Source organism: Geotrypetes seraphini, chromosome 7 (genome assembly GCF_902459505.1).
Source record: "Geotrypetes seraphini chromosome 7, aGeoSer1.1, whole genome shotgun sequence".
Classification (NCBI taxonomy): Eukaryota; Metazoa; Chordata; class Amphibia; order Gymnophiona; family Dermophiidae; genus Geotrypetes; species Geotrypetes seraphini.
In genome coordinates, this window is record NC_047090.1 from 117,594,140 (window position 1) to 117,617,595 (window position 23,456).

The 23,456-nt window shown below is 41.9% G+C and overlaps 1 protein-coding gene across 6 annotated transcripts in view; it reads left to right on the forward strand.

The window, feature by feature from the left end:
- GANC (glucosidase alpha, neutral C) overlaps positions 1-23,456 on the forward strand; it is an 89,405-nt gene that overhangs the window by 3,671 nt on the left and 62,278 nt on the right. For 4 of the 6 annotated variants that reach the window (XM_033952377.1, XM_033952374.1, XM_033952376.1 and 1 more), the window contains exons 3-10: positions 1,832-1,940; positions 4,332-4,459; positions 8,012-8,194; positions 12,267-12,315; positions 17,273-17,339; positions 17,422-17,518; positions 18,633-18,816; positions 21,720-21,858. In XM_033952377.1, the coding sequence (XP_033808268.1) occupies positions 1,832-1,940; positions 4,332-4,459; positions 8,012-8,194; positions 12,267-12,315; positions 17,273-17,339; positions 17,422-17,518; positions 18,633-18,816; positions 21,720-21,858 (956 nt within the window). The remainder of the gene's footprint in view (positions 1-1,831; positions 1,941-4,331; positions 4,460-8,011; positions 8,195-12,266; positions 12,316-17,272; positions 17,340-17,421; positions 17,519-18,632; positions 18,817-21,719; positions 21,859-23,456) is intronic. The other 2 variants (XM_033952375.1, XM_033952379.1) reach the window with 2 other exon arrangements.

A 23,456-nucleotide genomic window follows, 5' to 3' on the forward strand; every position in this document is an offset into this window, starting at 1 on the left:
ACTGATAGGCCAACTACATCTATTTCATAAAGCCTTGAAAACTTTGTTGTTTTTGCAATATTTAAATGGCTTAACCACAATATCAACAAAATAATAACATTATAGCTCTTTTCTCTCACGTTCCTCTTCTTTGTATTCTAGTCTCAATTATATGCAAACCGAGTCGAGCTCCGCTGGGAGATGGCCCGGTATATAAACTGAACATTAGATTAGAAACAACCTTCTCCTGGGGTCCATTCTGTCAAAAGAAAACCAAAAAAACTCTGGAGTGACGATGTTCCTAAATGGACTTTATTTGAAAGTGTCAAAGTTCCAAAGGTACACTGAAATCATCCACATAAAATAATTTCATCCACATAAAAGCCTTAAAGGACCAAGTCCGCTAGGGATACAGGACCCAACACGGTCCGCGTTTCGACAAAAAGTCTTCTTCAGGGGTCCCTGGGGGTCCTATAAAGGTGAATACGTGGGAAACAATTGTGGGGTGAGCCGGAAGTGAGACACTGCTTGCATTTGCAATAAAAAGTTGGGGTTTTTTTTGGTTTTCTCTGGATTTTCTTCTTTGTGGATATTTTGGGGTCCATTCTGTCAAAAACCACAAAGAATAGAAATGCTTGAAATCATTCAAATTGCTGTGTGATAAAAATTGGAGCGCAGCCACTGCAATCTAAATCCAGCAATTATGGCGATCTGAAAAAGCTCTGATTTTTATCACACAGTAATTTGGATGCTGTCATGCAGCAGTGACAATCAAATGAGATGGAACAGCCAAGGAATCCAAATCAGTATTTGTGAAAAGTCAGATGTTCTAGAAGCTGCGGTTCTGTTGGTGAATCAGCTGATGTTTTTTCCAGCCTCATTAGAACATGTCCATTTGGATGCAATATTGGATTTTAATTTGTTAACTCCCGAAGAAGGCGTTTTGTTTTGTTTTTTCCATTTAAATGTGACACTATTGGGTTATGAATCTGAACAGGATGTTATAATAAACTGGACTTGTTGGATACTATACCCAGGAGTCAAGTCAACCTTTTGACCTTATTCTTTCTCTGTACCTGTTCTAGAGGCTGCAGCAGCACTCTGATTGTGTAAAAAAAGGGCTCCTTTTACGAAGGTGCGCTAGCGTTTTTAGCGTGCGCTGCAGTGCCCCGCACGCTAACCCCACGCTACGTGGAAAAAACTTAATGCCAGCTCTATGGAGGCGTTAGGGTGTAGCGCTCATGGCATTGTAGCGTGCACTAAAACCGCTAGTGCACCTTCGTAAAAGGAGCCCAAAGTCTTGCTGTGAGTTTTGGATCAGATCCTGACATGTATGTATCATTGCTGATTAGGACAGACCCCTGACGCAGGCAACACATGCCCAAATACAGCCATATCGGGTCTCTTTCACCAGCTACCTTTAGTAAACTAGGTAGGTTGTTCTGATTTGGATTCCTTGGTTGTTTCATCTCCTCATTTGATTGTCACCGCTGCTCCCTCACTAATCATTTCTAGAACGCTAATAGACAAGCACAGCGCTATACACATTACAGGCCATTTTTACTAAGCACGGTAACGATGCTGCTGCGGTAAACGCACCAAAACCCATTTAATCCCTGCGGACTTTGGTGCACTTACCACACCTGCCTGCACTATTTGGCTTGATAGAAGAGGCCCTCTATGAGAACAGGGGCGTGCCATAGGTTCACTTAACTTTAGGTTCCTAAGTTAGGCTTGGGAAATCATTTTCAGAGGCCTAAATTTAGGTGTTCGGTTGGGGCAAATTAAAAAGTTTCCTGTTTGTTAATAACCAGTGTTTTTCCTAATCCAAGCTCTGTCTTTATGGCTGTAGGCGCCAGAAGCGACTGCTGCCTGGGAAGTCACTATATAGAGCCCTGTTGGACTCGTTCACCTTACACAATGGCATTGCCAAACTGCAAATCATTCATGAGGAGACGAAGGTGAGGCCCAGCACTGCTCATGGAACAGTTCTGCAATATGTACTGCCCTTATTTCAAGTTTTCAAGTTTATTTAAAATTTCTTATACCGCCCAATCAACCTTCTAGGCGGTATATGAAAACATACTTTAGCTAAAATACAAATTTAAGCTGACAACGCATCACCAAAGAGTAACAATAACTTACGAAGACTTTTAAAAACAAAAACACACAGGAACAAAAGGTAAAAAGGCAAGAACTACAATAGTCAAAGTAAAAGAGAACAATTAGGGAAAAAACAATAGGAGGTTCTGCTATAAATATAAACAGTTAGGTCTCGAGGGCATCAAGAAAGAGAAATGTCTTTAGCTTCGTCTTAAAATTATTAAGAATTGATTCTTCGCGTAAGTAATTTGGGATACCATTCCAGAGAGAAGTAGCAGTAACAGAGAAGATAGTAGATCTCATTGTATTTATATACTTCAGTGACGGAATAGAAAAAAGGTTATTGGCTGTCAATCTTAGAATCTTAGAAGGATTATAAGGGGTAAGAAGATTATTAATAAATTCGGGTTGATTGTTTTGTCTGGTCTTAAATGTTAACAGACTGTACCGGATGTATTATGTGCTCAGAGCTAGTTGGATCACTAGAGCCTTTGAGATGTTCAAAGCACTGCACATAGCTAAGATATTTAAGATGGTTTTACGTGGACCATTTATGGCAAATTTCTTATCTGCCTCCCTCCTTTCTCTAAGGGGACCACCATAATGATCAATCCATTGCGCGTATAGTACTGTTCAAGATCAACTGGTGTGTTGTTACATCCTGCGGTCTTTTAGTAATTATACTGTAGTTTCCATCATGTTCAGTGTCTTCTTTTTTTTTTTCCTACCTCATGAGCCTTGCTGCTCTGTTATTTTAATATTACTTATATACCGTATATAGTACCTACATTCTTAACTTTTTCCCTACTCTGTCCTTTCTGAATAAATTGTGGCATGAAATAACTATATCCTAGTCACGATTCTCTAAGTATCATGTCTCCATGACACCACTAAATCAAATTCAACTTCTTCCATGAACATCTCTAGATTCGGATACCATAATGTCATCATTTACCCTTCCATGATAACTTTTCCCATATCCTAGTTCATAGAAGGTGTAACTTAGTCATTTTTTTAATATTATTTCACTTTTGTTAGATGATTACTAACATTAGGCTGCTCCTTTAATTATTAGTCTAGTTCTTAATATACAGTATGTACGAGTCTCACAGTTATTTAATTAATATATGCTTTTTTACATAGCATACCTTTTACTTCATGCATGCACATTTTTTTATTAATAATAATATTTGCAAATCATGAGACATTTAAACCATATTACAAATGCATATATTTGCCTTTCTATTTTAATTATTATAGTTATCCTATCTCATTCCATTTTCAACTAATTATTTTTGCAAATCAAAGCATGTAAATCAGTCTTACGTCCATACTCGATTTCCTTTATTTGATTTATGACTTTTCTTATTTGTTTATATGTTCATATTACGGTGTAGATTATACTAGGGGGCTCATTTTCCAAAAAGATAGATGTCCGAAAGATGGCATTAACCGGCACTTGGACATCTTACTAGTCAAAACATCTAAGTGGGCATTTTCGAAACTGCCTTTTTAGATGTCTTTCTGGCCTTTTTGTGTCCAGTGCATCTAAATCTTATACAGGTGTGTTAGAGGTATGTTTTGGGTGGATTAGGGTGGACTTAGCACTTGGATGTTTTACAGCGATAATCAGAATATTTTACAAAAGGTCCAGGATGCAATTTGAATGTTTTGGGCTAGACCTGTTTTTTAAACGAATAAGGGCCACAAAGGTACCCAAACTGAGCAGATGGCCTCTAGAAGGATGAAAATATGGCCCCCACCACTCCTCCAGTGGTTACTGACCCACTCTTGCCCCCCAAATATCTGCATGAAACAGTACATATCTGTCTCTATGATAGCTGCAGATTCTATGGCCAGTTCTAGGAGAGCTGCAAACAGGTTTCTGGAGTAGCCTGGTGGGCAGTGCAGTGGAAGGGGACCCAGGCCCATATGCCACCTTAACTAGTACACTAGTGATGGAAAGTGTGAGCCCACCAAAACCCACTGTACTGCCATATAGGTGACACCTGCAGGCATAAGGGCTATTGAGGTGGTAGACAGGTGGGTACAGTAGGTTTGGGGGAAATTTAGAGGGTTCACCATACCCCCCTTTTAGAAAATCCTTAGTGCAGTTTTTAGCGCCGGCCACGGCAGTAACAGCTCTGACGCTCATAGCAGGAGTGATCTTTTACAGTCCTGCCCTGTGCAGAGCCATGAACAAAAATGGCTGCCATGAGTTCCCATGTTTTCACTCTGCTTGCTTTCAGGTTCCTCTGCTAATAGAAATTTATGGAATAGAAGGTAACATATTGAGGCTCAGAATTAATGAATTGTCTCCATTGAAGCCAAGATATGAAGTCCCCGATGTGTTAGTCACAGAACCTGCTCTTCATAGGTAAGATCATATTTGCTCTCTGTCTGCCATAAGGGATCTGTTGCATATTTAGAGGTTTTAAGGACAGAGCATAAGAGCACATGTATTTAGATGTGCTTTTGATCATGAAGTTAAGAAAGGAGATCTTTGAATCATAAGAGCATAAGCATTGACATTCTGGGATAGACTGAAGATCCATCAAGTCCAGTATTCTATTTTCAAGTCACAAGTACCTGGCAGGATCCCAAAAGAGTAAAATAGATTTCATTCAGCTTACTCCCAGGGATAAACAATGGATTTTCCCACTTTTAATAATGGTTTTATGGACTTTTCTTCTAGGAACTTGTACAAACCTTTTCTATACTCCGCTAAGCCAACCACTTTTACGTCATTCTCTGGCAAAAAATTCCAGAGTTTAATTACACATTGAGTGAAGAAAAACATTCTCTGATTTGTTTTAAATTTACTACTTAGAAGCATCATTATTTGCCCCCTAGTCCTTTTATATCACTTGTTTACTTTTTCAGAAAATATATCGAACCGTTCCTAGGGTTACCATATTTTTCTGCCTCTAGCCCCACCCATTCTGCCTCAGCCTCATCCCCAAAAGCTTCCTCTTTTCTTCCAGATGAGCTCCAGTTGCATCAGGATGGCCTGGAGCATGTGCGGATGTGTGTAACATCATCTGTACATGCTCAGAGTCCCTTCAAATGCGGCTGGAACTCATTGGGGCTTTCCAAAACTCAGACAAATGCCAGGTTTTGGAAAGTCTGTCCTCTCAAAAAAGAGGACGTGTCCAGGTTTTCCTGGATGTCTGGTAACCCTACCCATTCTACTCCACTTAGGGCTCCTTTTACTAAGCTACGCTAGCGGTTTTAGCATGTGCGCTAGATGCTAACGCCACCATTGAGCTGGCATTAATTTTTACATGTAGCGCGGGAGTTAGCACGCACTAATCGGCAGCATGCGCTAAAAACGCTAGCGCACCTTAGTAAATGGAGCACTTAGTATTTTATAGATCTGTGTCATATGGTTCATAGACAGTAACGCGGAAGACAAAGGTGCGCGCCGACAACTGAGCGCAAGACGGAGGCGCGTGCCGAAGAAAAAGACTGTTTTTAGGGGCTGCGATGGGGGGGGTTTGTGGGGGAGCCCCCCTACTTTACTTAATACAGATCGCGGCGGCGTTGTGGGGAGTTTGGGGGGTTGTAACCCCCCACATTTTAGTGAAAATTTAACTTTTTCCCTAAAAACAGGGAAAAAGTTAAGTTTTCAGTAAAATGTGGGGGGTTACAACCCCCCAAACCCCCCACAACATGGCGCGATCTGTATAAAGTAAAGTGGGGGGTTCCCCCCCACAACCCCTGTCGTAGCCCCTAAAAACAGTCTTTTTCTTCGGCGCGCACCTCTGCGCTGCGCTCAGTTGTCTGCTCGCGCCTTTTGACCTGACACCGTGTCATATCTCTCCTCAGCTCATATGTCTCCTCTCTGATCTCTTTTATTAGAAGATGATACTCCTATGACTTTGATATGAAAATAGTGGGCTTTGTGTTTTTATGTAATTTTACTGTTTCTATGTTGCTTATTCTCGAAGCTTATTAAGGATGTCCTTGTGCTTGAAGCTTCCAAATCCCGATTTTGCAAAAGAGGATTTGGACATCCAATACTGCTGTATATCCAAATAGCAAAGGGGAGTGTTGTGGGAATGTTTTGGACAGGATCAGGAAGAGTCCAAGATCAGGAAGTCCAACAGTGATTACTGAAGGGAAGGAAACATCCACATCTAAAAAGGATGACGTCCTTAGACCTGCTTCAATCACATCTAGGGTACAAAAAGGTGCTCTGAAGGAGCAGCTGGCCACTGGAGGGAATAAGGCATGACGCCTCCTCAATCCCCCAGTGGTTGCTGTCCCCCTTCCTCTCCTTTGAAAGTGAAACTGGCAAGGAATACTAGGCTGTGTGACAGCTTCAGGTATTATGGGCATGCTGAGCAGAAAAGCTTACAGATCTGAGGAATAGCCCTAGTGGTTAGTGTAGTGGACCAAGGTTCAAATCCCCCTTTAACTGTTTTGTTTTCTTAATTGTGTGTCCTCTGAGAACAGAAAAATTACCTACTGTACTTCAATATATAAGCCACTTGAAAGCCTGAAGGCTATTGAAGAGGTATACATTCAGGTACAGTAGCAGTGGCATGCGGTCAGGGCCTTCAAGGAATTTGCCACACCCCCTAAAAGCCCTGAGGGCACTGCTCTGAATTTGATTGGTTGAGCAGGCAACAGGCAGATGCTGCTCAGCCAATCAAATTCAGATCAGTACTGTCAGGGCCTTCAGGGGTTCGAAGAACTGAAGTTATGCTTGTGGGACCTAACCTAGATGATCTACAAGTAGATTCCTTGGATGTGCTGGGGTTACAAGTGCAGATGAAACAGGGAATTGACAATTTGGGGATGTTTGTTTAGACTCAGCATTAACATTAAACAAACATCTGTAAAACTATCCAAGGTGGATACGCACAATTGCGAACCTTGTACAGACTGAAACCGATGCTTACACCCTATGATTTTAAGATAGTGGTACAGGTTTGATCCTGCCAAAAGTGGATTATTATAAATCACTTTACCTAGGACGGACTCACGTAAAGAACAAGGCTTTACAGCTAGTGATGAACTCGGCTGCAAGGCTGATTACAAATACACCAAGAATGGCACATATTTCACTGGCTTTGAAACATCTTCACTGGCTCCCAGTAAGGCAGAGAGTACAGCACAAGGTCCTTACGATTGTCCATCTGGTTTTGTATAAGTCGGTCCCAGCCTGCTTTGGGGCATTGTGGGAGATTACAGACCGGGAAGAACATTAAGATCAGAGAGAGGGATGAAATTAACAGCAATAAAGGAAGTAGGAGTGCGATATGTGACCTCAAAAAAGAAAATGTTCTGTATCGCTGCTGTTTATCTATGGAACAGTCTTCCTGGGCATTTGAGATTGTGCACAGAATGTGTCGCTTTAAGAAACTATTAAAATCTCAATTATTTGTCGATGCCTATATGTGAGAGATAGAATTGATTCCACGCTGTTTTGGATATGTGCCTGACATAATGTATGCGAACTGTGAATGATGGTCTTGTTCATGTACTTATTGGCATGTGGATAATGTGTGATATTCTGTCTGTCTGTTTTACGGATTTTATGATTGCTTTGATACTGAAAACTGCCTAGACTTAGGGCTCCTTTTATCAAGCTGCGCTAGCGAGGTTAACGCGCGTGACTTTTCATCACGCGTTAACCCCTGCGCTGGCCAAAAACTACCGCCTGCTCCAGAGGGGGCGGTAGCAGCTAGCACGGCCGGCGGTTTAGCGCGGCTTGATAAAAGGAGCCCTTAAGGCGGTATAGAAATAAACAATGAATTAAGTACACAGTCAGTAGCTCCTATATAAAGTTAGCTTGGTACAAGCCATATTCTCTTGCTACTATCTGATTCAGTCTAGCATTTGTTTGAGCATTTGTGTTTTGGCTTCATGAATAAATGGAGTTCCTAGCAGGTTTCTTAACATCACTTCTTTCATGACACAGATTGACTGTAATCCAAGAGGAGGCTGATGTTGTAGTCCTGGGCTATGACGAGGGTGACCACAAGGTACATATCACAGCCAGTCCATTCCAGATCGACGTGCTTTTTAAGGAAGACGTAGTCCTAAGGATTAACTCCCTTGGTCTGTTGTACTTTGAACACCTACAGCCGCCACCCAAGAAAAGGTATTGTATTCTGAATACTGGAGACGCAAGTTCTCACTAATTATCAAAATGCCACCAGAGGTTATAACCATCTGACATAAATGATTGCACCACAATGACGCAGAGAACCCAGAGAGGAAATAAATCCTTGTCCGACAATGTACAGTTTCTACTTGCGAATCATACTCCTTTTGTTCAACTCTAATAAAGGATAAATGATCATTTTTAAACAAGGGAAAGTAACATAACACATTAATGATACATCTGCACCAGCTGCCTCCCAACCAGCTGTAAGACAAAAGACATTCTGGCCGATATTCAGTGCTGTTTAACCAGGCAGACACAGTGCTGACAGTTAAATAGCATTTAACCAGCCAGTGGCATAGTGAGGATGGTAGGCTCCTAGAACGGTGGCATTCCTCCGCCCTCTTCTCCTCCATCGTGCGCACGCACCCCTTCCTTTCTCCTGTATCTCTTTAACTTTGCCAACAAGAGCAGCATCTCCAAACTGCTGTCCGTGTCGGCCTCAGCTGTCCCTCTGATGTCACTTCCTGGTCCTGCAACCAGGAAATGACTTCAAGGGGAGAGCTAGTGCTGGGGAGAGCTAGTGCTGGGGAGAGCTAGTGCTGGTGCGAGCAGTTGGTTGGAGCTGTTGCTTGCACTGGTGAAGAGTTAGAAGCACAGGAAGGTGGGGAAGGACCAGGGAGGGGCAGAGAAGAGAGGTGCCAGTGCCCCCACCAAGATGCGCCCGGGACGGTCTTCCCCCCGCACCCCTTACTATGCTACTGTAACCAGCTAACTGTGAATATTTAGAGTGAGATAGCCACCAGCTATATCTCTGCTGAATATTCACAGTGGCTAAAATATAACTGGCTATACTGCGTGATAACTGTCAAATTGTGCGCTGACTGGCCAAGTTTAGCGGCCAAATCAGGCCATGCAAATTGCAGGTCTATCTTTGGCTGCTATTAACTGGCCAGCACTGAATGTTGGCCAAAAATCCCTCCCTAGATATTCAGTGCTAGTCACCAGAAATGGCCTGGAATTGAATATCCACAATAAGTGCCGATCACAGGAGTTATCCAGGCTGCCTTCTGTGGTCTGAATATTGGCCCCTTTGTATTTTAGATTGCCAGCAAAATAGGGCTACCCTAACATTAGGTTTTTAGGTTTTCTGATTTTAGGTTTTAACTGAGAATCGCTGATTAAACCACTCCAGTGCAAAACAATTTAAATAGGTGTTTTATTGGGTAAACATTTTTTTTTTGTAAATCTTTATTGATTTTTAAACTTTGATAGTGCAATACAAATGGTAAAACATACAAAGTGCATAAAAAACACTATTAACTATACAATTATTACATTAAACAATCATTTTCTCCGCTTCTTATCTTAATTATTAAAACAATAATACATATGATATGATTTCAATATTATAATGAAATAATTTAACTCCTCAAAATACGTTTCCCTCCCCCCACCCCTCCACTCTCCCTGGATGTGCAAGGACTCTAATGGAAAAAGAAAGAAACATCACCCTAATTATAATGCAATAAAATTTTGTCCTCTCGCCAGGGCCGCCTTTTCCAGACTACTTGGGAACTTTTCTGGACTACTTTGACCCCTCTGGCTCGTAGCCGGATACTTAATTGATGCTTTTTGTAATGCATATTCTTTGTTTACTTTTGTGTGAAGTTTGTTCTTTGTTTATTTTTGGTAATTGGAAGGAGGACCCAGGGGTGGGACTGGGTGGGGGAGGGGTGTCTTGGGTTGGGTGGTGGGGAGGGAGGTTCTTTGGGGGGAATACTTCAAACTCTTTTGAGCTGGTTTTGCTCTTGTTGTGGCATTCTGTTGTTTTTCTTGATTGCTCAATAAAATATATTTGAATAAATAATGCAATAAAATTAGTTAATGGACTCCATACATCATTAAAGGACTTATTAGTCCCCAAACATTCCGCCATCCTCCTTTCATACTTATATGTAGTACACACAGTTACCCACCAAAAAGTAAAATTAATCCTATCATGGTTTTTCTAATTATGAGTAATCAGTTGAACCCCTATTCCTGTCAAGATCATGAAAAGGTGACTTTTATATTTATCTAAAGTAGGTTTAACATGAAGTAGTGTACCACATATTATCGCCTCATATGACAAGGGGATAGATGATTCAAGAATGAGATTAATTTGTCCCCAAATTGACTTCCAGAAACCAAGAATCAATGGACAAAAATATAACAGATGATCCAAAGTCCCTATATTAATATGACAATGCCAGCATCTATTAGATTTAGAATTGTCTATGTTTTATAAATGAAATGGGGTCCAAAAAATCCTATGCAATAAAAATAATCATGTTTGTCTCATAGATGCTGACGCTGTACATTTCAACCTCCAAGTCCAAATTCTTGGCCGAGATACAGAAATATACTGTTTTATCTCGATGCTCCAAATATCTCTGACTATTTTTTGACTTCTTATTTAAAAATTCAGAAATCAATTTGTACCACTGGGCGGCCTGATGCCTTACTAGATCTGTCTGGTAGCAGAGGATCTGCAAGCTGAAATAAGTTTTTAATTTTTTCCATTCAGGGAACCTATTGGGTGAACATTGAAAATACCCCCTCCCCAAGTGCTCTCTAACCTCTCCTCTTGCCTGCTGTGGATCTTCCATCCATTCAGATTTTGTTCCTTTTCTGCCCACAAATGTATGAATTGGTCCTACTGGAAAAATAATCCAGCAATGGCATGAACACTGTGAAAACACTGATAAATGCAGATTTTTTTTTCTACTCTTGAATAACCCCTATTTAGCTTGAAAATAAACACAATCATAGAATTGGCCTTTATGAGAACTTCAAGGCCCATCATAATTGACAGAATTTGAAAGTTTAAAGATTTGGTTCTGTAGAAGCATTTGCTCTCAAGACTAGAAAGGTGTTCTTTAAGGTGGTAATTTTACAACTGGTCACCTATATGACAAGTCTAGAAAGACATTGGTTTTGTTAAGGTGACCTAGGTGCCTAAGTGCTTTTACAAAATAGGTACCCAGAACCAGTTGAAAATAAATTAAGTTTTAATAAATTCCATCAGAGACTACTTGAGAGAATCTATTTAATAAACTTGCCTATACCATATACAGTATTAATAGTCTATGGCAGTGGTCTCAAACTTAAACCCTTTGCAGGGCCTCATTTTGGATTTGTAGGTACTTGGAGGGCCTCAGAAAAAAATAGTTCAATGTCTTATTAAAGAAATGGCCATTTTGCATGAGGTAAAACTCTTTATAGCTTATAAATCTCTCCTTTTGGCTAAAAGTCTTTTGTTTTACTTTTGTGATTATGATAAACATACCGAGGGCCTCAAAATAGTATCTGGCGGGCCATGAGTTTGAGACCACTGGTCTATGTAATAGAATAAACACAGATTGCAGTTTAACATTTTGGAAACATACTGAACAATATAGCTAATAGCAAGAAAAACTATGTTTCATCCCCAGTCTTATTATACTTGAACATGTAGCTTCCATTCTTCTTAAGTTTAACATTTTTTTATTAAACTGCAAATGTGATGTAGTTCAACATTTTCCATATTCCATTTCCAAGCCCAATCCTCCATGCATCCAACCTTACCCAACCCCCAACCCTTCAAATAACAAGGCATCAAGGCTTGTGTAGATGAGGACAGGGCTTGCGGGAATGGGGCAGAGACAGGGACGGGATGGGGATGAAGCGGGAACAAATTTGTCCCCATGAAAATCGCTTACCCCACCCGCAGAACTTATCTCACTGTAGTAAGAGTTGTCTTTACACGAGAAGTTCTAATTTGCCATGGTCTCCAGATCCTGCTGCTAAGTGGCCAGGCAGGTAGACATGGAAGTTAACAGCCTGAGAAGGCACTTTTAAAAAGCTGAGATTACTGGTATTATTCTCTCATAATGTGGGGTTGATGGATTACTTTAGTATTAGTTAATCATTTTGTTTAGTATATTTCCTTTTGAATTCCATATCCTGTATCCTAAGTGGATTAATTTGATAAAATGAAATTAAATAAATAAAAAGCTGAGATTTGTTTTGTTGCTTGTTTGTTTAGTAGAGATCAATCAGAAGAGAAAAGTGATGTGCCTGCCATTTCTTCTGAGGTAAGCTGTGACCTTCACTTATTGGTTCTGTTACTATTATTTATCATTTCTATAGTGCTGAAAGGTATACGCAGCGCTGTACATTTAACATTCAATAATTTGTCCCTGCTCAGAAGAGCATATAATCTAATTTGGACACGCAGACAGGACATTTGGGGAGTTTCTTGCAGAGAAAATGATAGGATGGACTTAGGTATCTTAAGGTGAGTAGGAGTTAGGTGTTGAAAGCAGCCTCCCAAAAAAGTGGGCTTTTAGCATGGATTTGAATACTATTAGAGACAGAGCTTGACACGTTGTTTTAAGCAGTCTGTCCAGGCATGGGGTGCAGCAAGATAGAAGGGATGAAATCCAGAGTTGGCAGTGGAGAAGAACGGCAGGGATAAGAGCAGGGGTGTCAAAGTCCCTCCTCGAGGGCCGCAATCCAATCGGGTTTTCAGGATTTCCCCAATGAATATGCATGAGATCTATTAGCATACAATGAAAGCAGTGCATGCAAATAGATCTCATGCACATTCATTGGGGAAATCCTGAAAACCCGACTGGATTGCTGCCCTTGAGGAGGGCACCCCTGGATAAGAGGAACTAACTCAATGAACAGCATGGGGGGGGAGATAAGAGAGATGTTGAGGGGCTGCAGAGTGAATGCACTTAGTATTTAGATCAATGCTGTCTTGTTAAAATGTTTATTTTATTTTTATTTTTCCTCTAACTCTACTTTTCACTTCTCTATTACCCTCCAGGTACTTTAGTTAGATTGTGAGCCTTCGGGACAGTAAGGGAATTTTTCAAGTACCTTTCTTATTTCTAATCTTAATGTATATTTTCTGTAAACCGCTTAGAACCTAACGGATGTAGCGGTATATAAGAAATAAATTACATTACATTACATTACACTTGTTAGTCATTAAGAGGAGTTTGAACTATTCTATCTTTAGGAACGGTCACCGTAATGGCAGATCTAAGTAAGAGGCAAAGCTCCAGGGCTCCTGGAGCCCTGCACTCAAAGAGTTTTAATCCCATCATGATACTTGGCACCCATACCATGAATAATAATATCACAGTACTGACACAGCCAGGTAGCCATATCTGTATATTTAACCATGCCGTGAGGTCAGTTCTTCTCAGTGCTTTCCTGGAGAAACATCTAGTCAGTTGAAGTTTTAGGATGCATCATGAATATGCATGAGATAGATCTGCAGACATCGGAAACCCATTGGATGCCAGTTCCTGTCATGTATAGTCACTCTGGGAATCCTGCTGATCGAGCTAGCTAGATATGCTTCCAGGAGAATATTGAAAGCACTGAACTAGTGACACTGTTGCTCAAGAGCTATGACACTTATCTCCGTATTTGTGAGTGTTACCTCAGCGACATTCCTAAACCTGGGGTGTCAAACCCCACATCTTAAAAGCTGGTTTCTTCTTCTTTTCAATTTCTGTGGTTATTTTCTTCAGGTTTTTTTTGGTCTGTGTGCATGAACCAAGTTTATCTGTATTTTGTACATCAGCAAAGCCATCTGAGTGGTTCACAATCTGTTCAGGTACTCTTGAGCACTTGACTAGAGTCTCTGATCCTCCTTTTGCCTGCACCATGACAACAGCAGAGATCAAGGCATTTCTGAGCAAGCCCATGGTGGTTCCAGACTGGCCATCACACAACCAGTCCATAGCAAAGTATATAAAAATGACAACTGAGGCTGCTGGTCATTTGAACATTCAGGAGAGGAGGGAATATTATATTAGAGGTCAGATGGTCAGCAGGGAGCTCATGAGCCAAAACTGAAACAAACAAACTATGGCCTCTTTCAGTGGCATAGTAAAGGGGGAGGGCGGACCACCCCACCACCATCTTGGTGGGAGTGCCAGCACCTCTCCACCCCTATGCCACACTCGCACACTCCCTTCCCCACCCCCCCTTGCATCTCTTTAAAATCTTCGCCAGTGTGAGCAACGACTCTAGCCTGCTGCTTGTGCCAGCCTGAAATTACTTCTGGATTGCGGGGCTAGGAAGTGAGGTCAGAGGGAAAGCCATTGCGAGCAGCAGGCTGGGGGGTGGGAAGGGAGGGCACAAGTGTGGAGCGGAAGGAGCGGCGGGTGCAGAGAGGAGGGCACGGGAGGGGGGTTGGCACAGAAGGAACGGGAGGGTGGGGGGAGGGCACTGCCCCAGGTGCCTCCTACTCTCACTACACCAGTGGCCTCCATGATGGAGTTTATTGAATAACATTAAATTAACTGCATGAATGAAATTATAAAGACGATTATGTGGCTTCAGATGTAGTTCAGAAAATTTGTACGTTCAAATATTACTTAATTTCTACGTATTTCAACAGTGATTTGATTAGGTAAGACCAGGGTTTTCCCTTAGGTTTGGGGTGGGGAGGAGGTTGGGATCCACTGGATCACCAGGACCAATTGTGAGTGAAGTCATTATTCTGAGCTTTCCTTGGTAATTTTGGGGCGCAGGATTCGTGGTAGAATTTGATTCTACTGCAAAAAATTGAGCAGCAGCCTTTCGGAGAAGTTTTAGCATGTGTGCTAAATTTTGTGCTGGTTGCCACTAAGGCCCAGGTTCTCTAAAGTTTAACTGTTTTCTGATGGTATAGCCTGCACTCGTTGTAGCGGCAGATTATCAAAACGGCTTAGCTCTGCTTTTAGCGAGATTTCTAGCAGTCTCTGACACTGACATGCAAATGGGCTCTTCAACATTAAAATGAGAACTCCGGTAGATTCTTAAAAATCGCCAAGCCATTCTCCAAGAGTGGCGTCAGCTTTTGGCGACAAAAATCTGAGATTGGTCCAAGTGTGCCGGTACAGTAAAACCTCGTTAGAAAAACATACAGGGACTCATGTGAATACTAGTCAGTAAATTAGATGAAATAATAAGTAGGAGACTGACTATACTGATACTATATACCAGTGGGAAGAGAGCAAATGACTCCTAAAAACGCTCAGAGAAGTGAAACTCTGAAGGGGAGGTGGATACCTTCCCTTGGGACAAGAGTTTGCCGTCCAGTTATTGCATTTTACTTTACAGAACTTCACTTTCTAGCCACTGGTAAAATTGTGAACAGTTTAAATGTTTTGTAAATTGACAAAAAATGTTCAAAAATATTATACAAAAAGACTCTTGCTCATTGGAAACTGTACACTTATCTGTGCAAGCTTTTTAAAGATTGTGGTTGTACAGGCTCTTAGGGGTCTGATACTATATACCAGTGGGAAGAGAGCAAATGACTCCTAAAAACGCTCAGAGAAGTGAAACTCTGAAGGGGAGGTGGATACCTTCCCTTGGGACAAGAGTTTGCCGTCCAGTTATTGCATTTTACTTTACAGAACTTCACTTTCTAGCCACTGGTAAAATTGTGAACAGTTTAAATGTTTTGTAAATTGACAAAAAATGTTCAAAAATATTATACAAAAAGACTCTTGCTCATTGGAAACTGTACACTTATCTGTGCAAGCTTTTTAAAGATTGTGGTTGTACAGGCTCTTAGGGGTCTGATACTATATACCAGTGGGAAGAGAGCAAATGACTCCTAAAAACGCTCAGAGAAGTGAAACTCTGAAGGGGAGGTGGATACCTTCCCTTGGGACAAGAGTTTGCCGTCCAGTTATTGCATTTTACTTTACAGAACTTCACTTTCTAGCCACTGGTAAAATTGTGAACAGTTTAAATGTTTTGTAAATTGACAAAAAATGTTCAAAAATATTATACAAAAAGACTCTTGCTCATTGGAAACTGTACACTTATCTGTGCAAGCTTTTTAAAGATTGTGGTTGTACAGAGACCCCTAAGAGCCTGTACAACCACAATCTTTAAAAAGCTTGCACAGATAAGTGTACAGTTTCCAATGAGCAAGAGTCTTTTTGTATAATATTTTTGAACATTTTTTGTCAATTTACAAAACATTTAAACGGTTCACAATTTTACCAGTGGCTAGAAAGTGAAGTTCTGTAAAGTAAAATGCAATAACTGGACGGCAAACTCTTGTCCCAAGGGAAGGTATCCACCTCCCCTTCAGAGTTTCACTTCTCTGAGCGTTTTTAGGAGTCATTTGCTCTCTTCCCACTGGTATATAGTATCAGTATAGTCAGTCTCCTACTTATTATTGGTACAGTAAAACCGGCATGGCAGTGTCAGAGACTACTAGAAAAGCCGTTTTGAGAAGCGACCCCCCTCCAATTCTCTCTTGCTGCCACACAACAACCCCACTGAAGTGAAAGAGATGCCCACTCTCTCCCACTGCCAAGCGAACCCCCACCTGCAGTGGGAGAGATGCCCACTCTCTCCTGCTGCCAAGTGAAACCCCCCCTGCAGTGGAAGAGATGCCCACTCTCTCTTACTGCCAAGCAACCCCCCCCCCCAGCAGTGGGAGAGATGTGAATTCACTCCCGCTGCATCACAACATCCACCTAACTCCAAACCCTCCAGCCAGCTGTCCTGCCTTTTTCAAAATGGGCCTTCCCTTTGCTGGTGCATCCTGAGATGCACCGATGAAGGGCCTGGGGCTCTGATTAACCTGGACACATAAGGCACCTCCTATTGGGGTTTGCTTGGCAGCAGGAGAGAGTGGTATCTCTCCTGCTGCAGGGAGGGAGGGGTTCGCTTGGCAGCAGGAGAGATTGATCATCTCTCCTGCTGTTGTGGGGGTTTTTTCTGTGCATGTGCCCATCATTATCACCAGCGATGGGCACATGCAAATTTAGCAAGTCTTCGCTACTCTACGCAACATCATTAACATGAGTGTTTTTTTAAGAATCTAGGTCTAAATTCATTCTAGCATATATTTTAGTGCTTAGGCCATTAGGTGTGAAACTGAGATGGCAGGATAGAAACAATTAATGTTAAGAAGGTTTGTTTCTAGGCAGTTTACATTTTTTTATGTGAACTGGATCATGTATGGATGTTCTGAAATTACCATGTTGTAGAGAATATAAAACCTTATTTTTCTAACAGGATGGTGAAGAAGATCTTGGCCTGTGGAAAGAAAAGTTTGGCAGTTTTGTAGATTACAAAGCCAGTGGTAAGACTGATTCTAGTTCAGCATTCAAAGCAATCCTTCAGGCTTTTCTCTGTGTTTCTCTGTATTTCTGTATCATCTTCAGGCCCCAGCTCTGTGGGACTGGATTTTTCTTTGCATGGATATGAACATGTGTATGGACTACCGGAGCGCACAGAGCCACTGCAGCTCCAAAGCACCAGGTAAATAAACAAAAAATTGTTCTTCTGCATTTATTTAAACTGGCTTAGATTCAGGCCCTGATTCTATAAAAAGCACTATTGTTAGATGCCTAGATCTATGTGCCTACCCAATCTAGGTGCTTAACTTAATTTTTTAATTGGTGCAATCAGATACCACCCAGCATTGAATTTCTGGGTTGACTGTGGGAATTGGCCCAGCTAACACCTGCAACTATTAATTAATGGTGAAATGGAGGGATAGAGTCTTTTTAGAAGCAGCACCAGAATGGTGGAATAAATTGCTAGGGGATATAGATGTGGAGATGAATAGCCCATCATTCCGGAAGCAACTTAAGTTGCAGTTTTTGTTAGTGGATGAGGTTTTGGGTTTTTTATTTAAATAAAATCTTTTACGTTTTGTAAACTGCTTTGAATGACTTTTAGCCTATATGGGCAAGCCAGGGGTGTTCTGAAAAGTTACACATTGTTAAAGAATTTGGCAAAAGCGTGCCTAACTTGTGCGCAAGGATTTACACCGGGTTTCAGCTGGTGCAAGTCCTCACGACCAAAGTTAGGTGTGGGACTCGGTACTCTGTGTGATTCTATACAAGAGCGCCCTGTACAGCAGCGTTTCACAAACTGTGTGCCGTGGTAAGATTCAGGGTGTGCCGTGAGATGCTGGTGAGGAGGAGAGGCGCCGGCTGACTACCTACAGGATGTGCCTCTCACAGTGAGAGGCACGTCTTGTAGGCAATCAGCCAATGCTGGCACCTCCTTTTCCTCTCTGTGCCTCTCCTCCCAGGGTTAGCAAGACTCCGCACATGTGCAGAAGGCAGCGTGATGACATCACACATGCGTGTGTCATCACGCTGCCGTCTGCGCATGCGCGGAGTCTTGCTATCCCTGGGAGGAGAGGTGCCAGCGCCCCCGCCAAGATGGCACCCGGAGCGGTCCCTCTGCCCCCCTTGCTATACCACCGAGTCCTGGTGAGACCAGTAACAATGAGTTTCTAGATCTTGCTAGAATGACTGCTAACATACAAATTATATAAGACATATTCCCAGACTTTGAGAAATGACAGATGATAAATTCCCGTTTTATTTTTCTTTTGGATTCTTTTTCTTGTTTGTTTCAGTGACTCCAATGCATATCGGCTGTATAATTTAGATGTTTTTGGGTATGAGCTCCAAAGCAAAATGGGTCTTTATGGTTCAGTGCCCCTACTTCTGGCACATAAACCAGAGCAGACAATTGGCATCTTCTGGCTGAATGCCTCTGAAACCTTGGTAGAGCTTAGCACAAAGCCTGTTTTCATTGAGGTAAGATGTCTACAAAACTTCTGGGTAGAAGATAGTAGGGAAGACAACCCATTCTGCAATGACTTCAATAACAGCAAATAAACAAAAGAGTAGGAATGAACCCTTGCACTTCCCAACACAACAAAAAACAGAATTGCTAGAAAGTAAGGCCTATTAAAAGGCCAACAGACTTAAAATGATAAACAATATAACTTCAGCAAGAGGCTTGCTATGATGGATGGACTAGAGAATAACACAGGGACCGGTCACTGTGGGGAACTGCGGTAGATTGCAGTAAATCCATGGTAACGGGAAAATCAGAAGCCACATCACTGCGAATACAGCGCTAAAACATTTTACCGCCCATGGGAGTAGTACAAAGCTTTGTTTCTGCAGTAAAAATAAACCGCCTGCTGTTCACCGTCATTTACTGCCTCTGAATCCTGAGTGAGCTCTTTAGTCTCTTACCTTCACTGGCATTGGCCTTGTCTTCCTCCTACCCTCTCGACTCCTCCCCCTTAAGTGCAATATCGAGTTTCAACATCAGAAGAAGAGGGCTGTCCAATTGGCCATGTGTTCTCTCCACCTCCTCCTCCCAAGTGTGATGTTAGCATAGAAGGCCCAAGGTTGGAGCTGGAGTGAGCTTAGGTGAGCTGAGCGAGTTGGGTCTTGCTGTTCATCTTTCACATGCTAGGCGTTCCAGCCTTGTGTCGTGCAACATTGAGTGATTGAGGCAGAGAGAGCAGTAGGTGCTATACCGTCATATCTAACAATGAAGACGAGTGAGGATGGAGATCGGTTGGGTCAAGTGTATGATGGGGAATGAATTGAAGCGGCTGCATGCCGCCAGTTAATTTTTTTTTTTTTAGTAAAAATGGGTCAAAAAGATGGTCAAAAAATAATTTCTATTGTCACTATAACTTGTTAAATGTAAACTCATTTCTTAGCATCATCCTCAAATCCTTCTCTCAAACCTGCACATATTTCCCTTTTGAACACTTAAACTTTTAAATAGGTAGTGGGAATATCATAATGATACAAACATTAGATCATAGGATCTCTTATGATTTAGATATCATTTCAAGTCCGCATCTTGTGTTTTTATTTTTGTTTCATAATCATTTATGCCCACCACCTCCTGCCAATCCCTAATTTTCCTTTTCCTTTATAAATACCTAAACTTTTAAACTCTTTATATCACAAATATTACGAGCAAAAATCCTTCAGAGTTAACTTATGACTAAAACATCCTTATAGTGAGAGAGGCAACACTTATCTTGGTGGATCCTGCCACAATCAGTACTGATATGCAGTACAGAGATTATTATACAGTACAAGTCCAAAAATCTGGACTCTTGGGGAAGAGAGAGAGAGAGAGACGGTGATGCTGGAACGTTTATAGTCAAATTACAAACTGGAAAAAATGAATATTCAAAATTAAATTTTACAGAAAAATACCTATGACTTTCCTAATATGGTCTGATTCAATGAGACACAATATTTAAGTTTCTTTGTATATTTTTCTGTAAATATATCAGTTTTGATAAATGACGCATTCTGTATTTGCAAGTGAATAATTCAACATAATTGTCTTGTTCATCTCTTCTTTATTCCTTAAATCTAAAATTTAAAAGTACTACCTGTGAATCTGGAAAATCTGGATTGACCCAATCCCTGAGTAGTTTGGATTTTTTAAACTTGTACTGCAACCTTCTTATACTGTAAGATTAGCTTGTTCAATCAGAAAATAATATTAAAAATTGAACTAAGGCCAGTACTGGGCAGACTTGCACGGTCTGTGTCTGTATATGGCCTTTTGGGGGAGGATGGGCTAGAGAAGGCTTCAATGGCTGGGAGGGTGTAGATGGGCTGGAGTAGGTTTTAACGGAGATTTCGGCAGTTGCAACCCAAGTACAGTACCGAGTAGAGCTTTGGATTCTTGCCCAGATATAGTTAAGAAAAAAATTTAAACTGAATCAGGTTGGGCAGAATGGATGGACTATTCAGGTCTTTATCTGCCATCATCTACTATGTTACTATGTTACAATGTTTTGCTGAAGGAAACGCACAGCACAAGGAAGTAGGCCTAGTATGATTTGGCCAGATAGATGGCCGACGGACATGTGGCTGGCATTTGTGAAATGTCCAACAGCTAAACATCCTTCGGCCATCTGTAAACATTAACAACCTTGGCGTGAGGACATCAACAAGATTAAAACTGCCCCATAAGCAACCTGAGAATAGCCTGAAGGCAGGGTGCAGCACCGCAGACAGGGGTCCTTCTACTAAGGCGTGCTAGCCGATTTAGTGTACGCTAAATATTAGTGCGCGCTACATGCTAACGCGTCCATTTATATTCTATGGACGTGTTAGCATTGGCATGTGCTAAATTGGCTAGCACACCTTAGTAAAAGAGGGGGACAGATAGAAGGGGGGGGCGACATGGTAGACCACTGGGGATAAGAGAGGAGAGCTCCCTGAAGAGGAGTGCTCAGTGGGTGAGGGTCCATTTGGCAAAGTGGTATTGCTAATGAGGTAAGAAATGATTAAAGTGTAAAGATGGCCAGTAGACATTCGACCTACGGACATTTCATCAAATGTCAGCCAAATGTCCCGGAGTTTAATTTGGGGGGAATGGGGTAAATTCAAAACCATTTTTTAGAATGAAAACTTTGTCTTTTTTATTTGGGATCCTCCTCCCCCACCCCCCATCCCCTCACAAAAAAAAAAATCTGTTCCAAGCATCTTTGCCTTTCTAATTCAGCTACCTGAGGACATATTTATTATATCCTACTTAAAGCACTGAGGAGGATTCATCCCATATCTGCTTTTTTTTCCGACACCCTGAACCATCGGTTTGTTGCAGGGTATTTGATTTTAAAATTTGTTTTTTGTTTTTCTATTTGAAACCTGCATTGCACAAGACTACTACAGACATGACTAAGAAAAGAGTAGTGCCTGAAACGGATATACGCTGGATATCTGAAAGTGGAATTATGGATGCCTTCCTTCTCATGGGACCCTCCCCTTTTGATGTCTTCAGGCAGTACACACAACTCACAGGTACTGTGTTTCCCGAAAATAAGCCCTAGCATGATTTTTTAGGTAGGTCTTAATCAGGGGTCTCAAAGTCCCTCCTCGAGGGCCGCAATCCAGTCGGGTTTTCAGGATTTCCCCAATGAATATGCATGAGATCTATTTGCATGCACTGCTAATAGATCTCATGCATATTCATTGGGGAAATCCTGAAAACCCGACTGGACTGCGGCCCTCGAGGACGGACTTTGACACCCCTGGTCTTAATATAAGCTCTAACCCTGAAAATAAGCCCTAGGGCTGCTTTTACTAAGGTGCGCTAGCGTTTTTAGCACGTGCTGCATTGCTGTGCGCGCTAACCCTGCGCTAGGCACCAAGAACTAACGCCAGTTCAATGCTGGCATTAGCGTCTAGCGTGCGCAGCAATGCAGAGTGCGCTAAAACCGCTAGTGCAGCTTAGTAAAAGGAGCCCCTAGTCTCCGGTGGCAGCAGCGCTCCCCCACGACCCTTTCATCTCTCCCACTCCTCTGAACCCCGACCGCGAGACCGAAATACAGTACCTTATAACAAACCACATCGTCGGCAGCAGAGGTTCCATCGTGGCTTTCTCATGCCCAGGCGTTCCTCTGCCGCGTTGCTGATTCCTTCCATATTCTTTTTTTTTCTCCTTTTCTTGTTGTTCATCTTAGGTTTTATTAGTTCATTATTTCTTGCTCTTTGGGTGGGAGTGGGGGTTCCTTTATATTCAAATATGGACCATTGTACTACATGATTCGATACACATATATGACTGGGTGGCTACTTTTAAAGCCAGCCTGATAGCTTATCCAGGATTCATAAGACACCAGGGTCTTGGAATCCATCTTCTTTTTCTTTTCCCATGGTTTAGAGGGAGGTGCGAGGGTTAGGTTGCTGCAGCTAACCCAATTGTGTAGGCTTCCACTGCTGCTATCCAGTTGGGATCATGTTGTGGCACACTTTTTCGTGTTTTGCTCCGTTGGTGTCTTTGGGGTATTTTCTGGTATAGCCAGGTCCTTGTTTGCCTTGGTCCTTTGCACCTTGTTTTGTTTTATAGGGGAGGAGGGGCGGGGGTATGGAGGGGGCAGAGGAGATTTTGGAGAAATATGGATGACAAACTTTGTATTGTATTGGCTGTTGTTCTTTTGCTGTTTTCTATGGTGTCATCAATAAAAAATTGTTTAAAGATAAGGTACTGTATTTTGGTCTCACGGTCGGGGTTCGGATGGGTAGGAGAGATGAAAGAGTCAGCAGGGAGAGGGGGGTGGGATGGGAGGGATTAAAAAATGCTCCACGGGGGGATGGGAGGAAGGGAGGGATATAAGCTGCAAGGGTTCTGCTGCACAGGGGGATGGGAGGGAGGGAGGGATAGAAAGATACTGCACAAGGGGATGGATGAGAAGGGAGGAAAGATGCTGCACATGTGGTGGAGAGAAAGGAAAGAGGAAGAATTGGGGTGGAGGAGAGGAAGGGAGAGATGATCATTGTACATGAAAAAAATAAGACATCCCCGAAAATAAGACCTAGTGCCTTTTTTGGGCCCAAAATGAATATAAGACTGTGTCTTATTTGGGGGGAAACACGGTATTTCCTGGGTTGGGAATAGA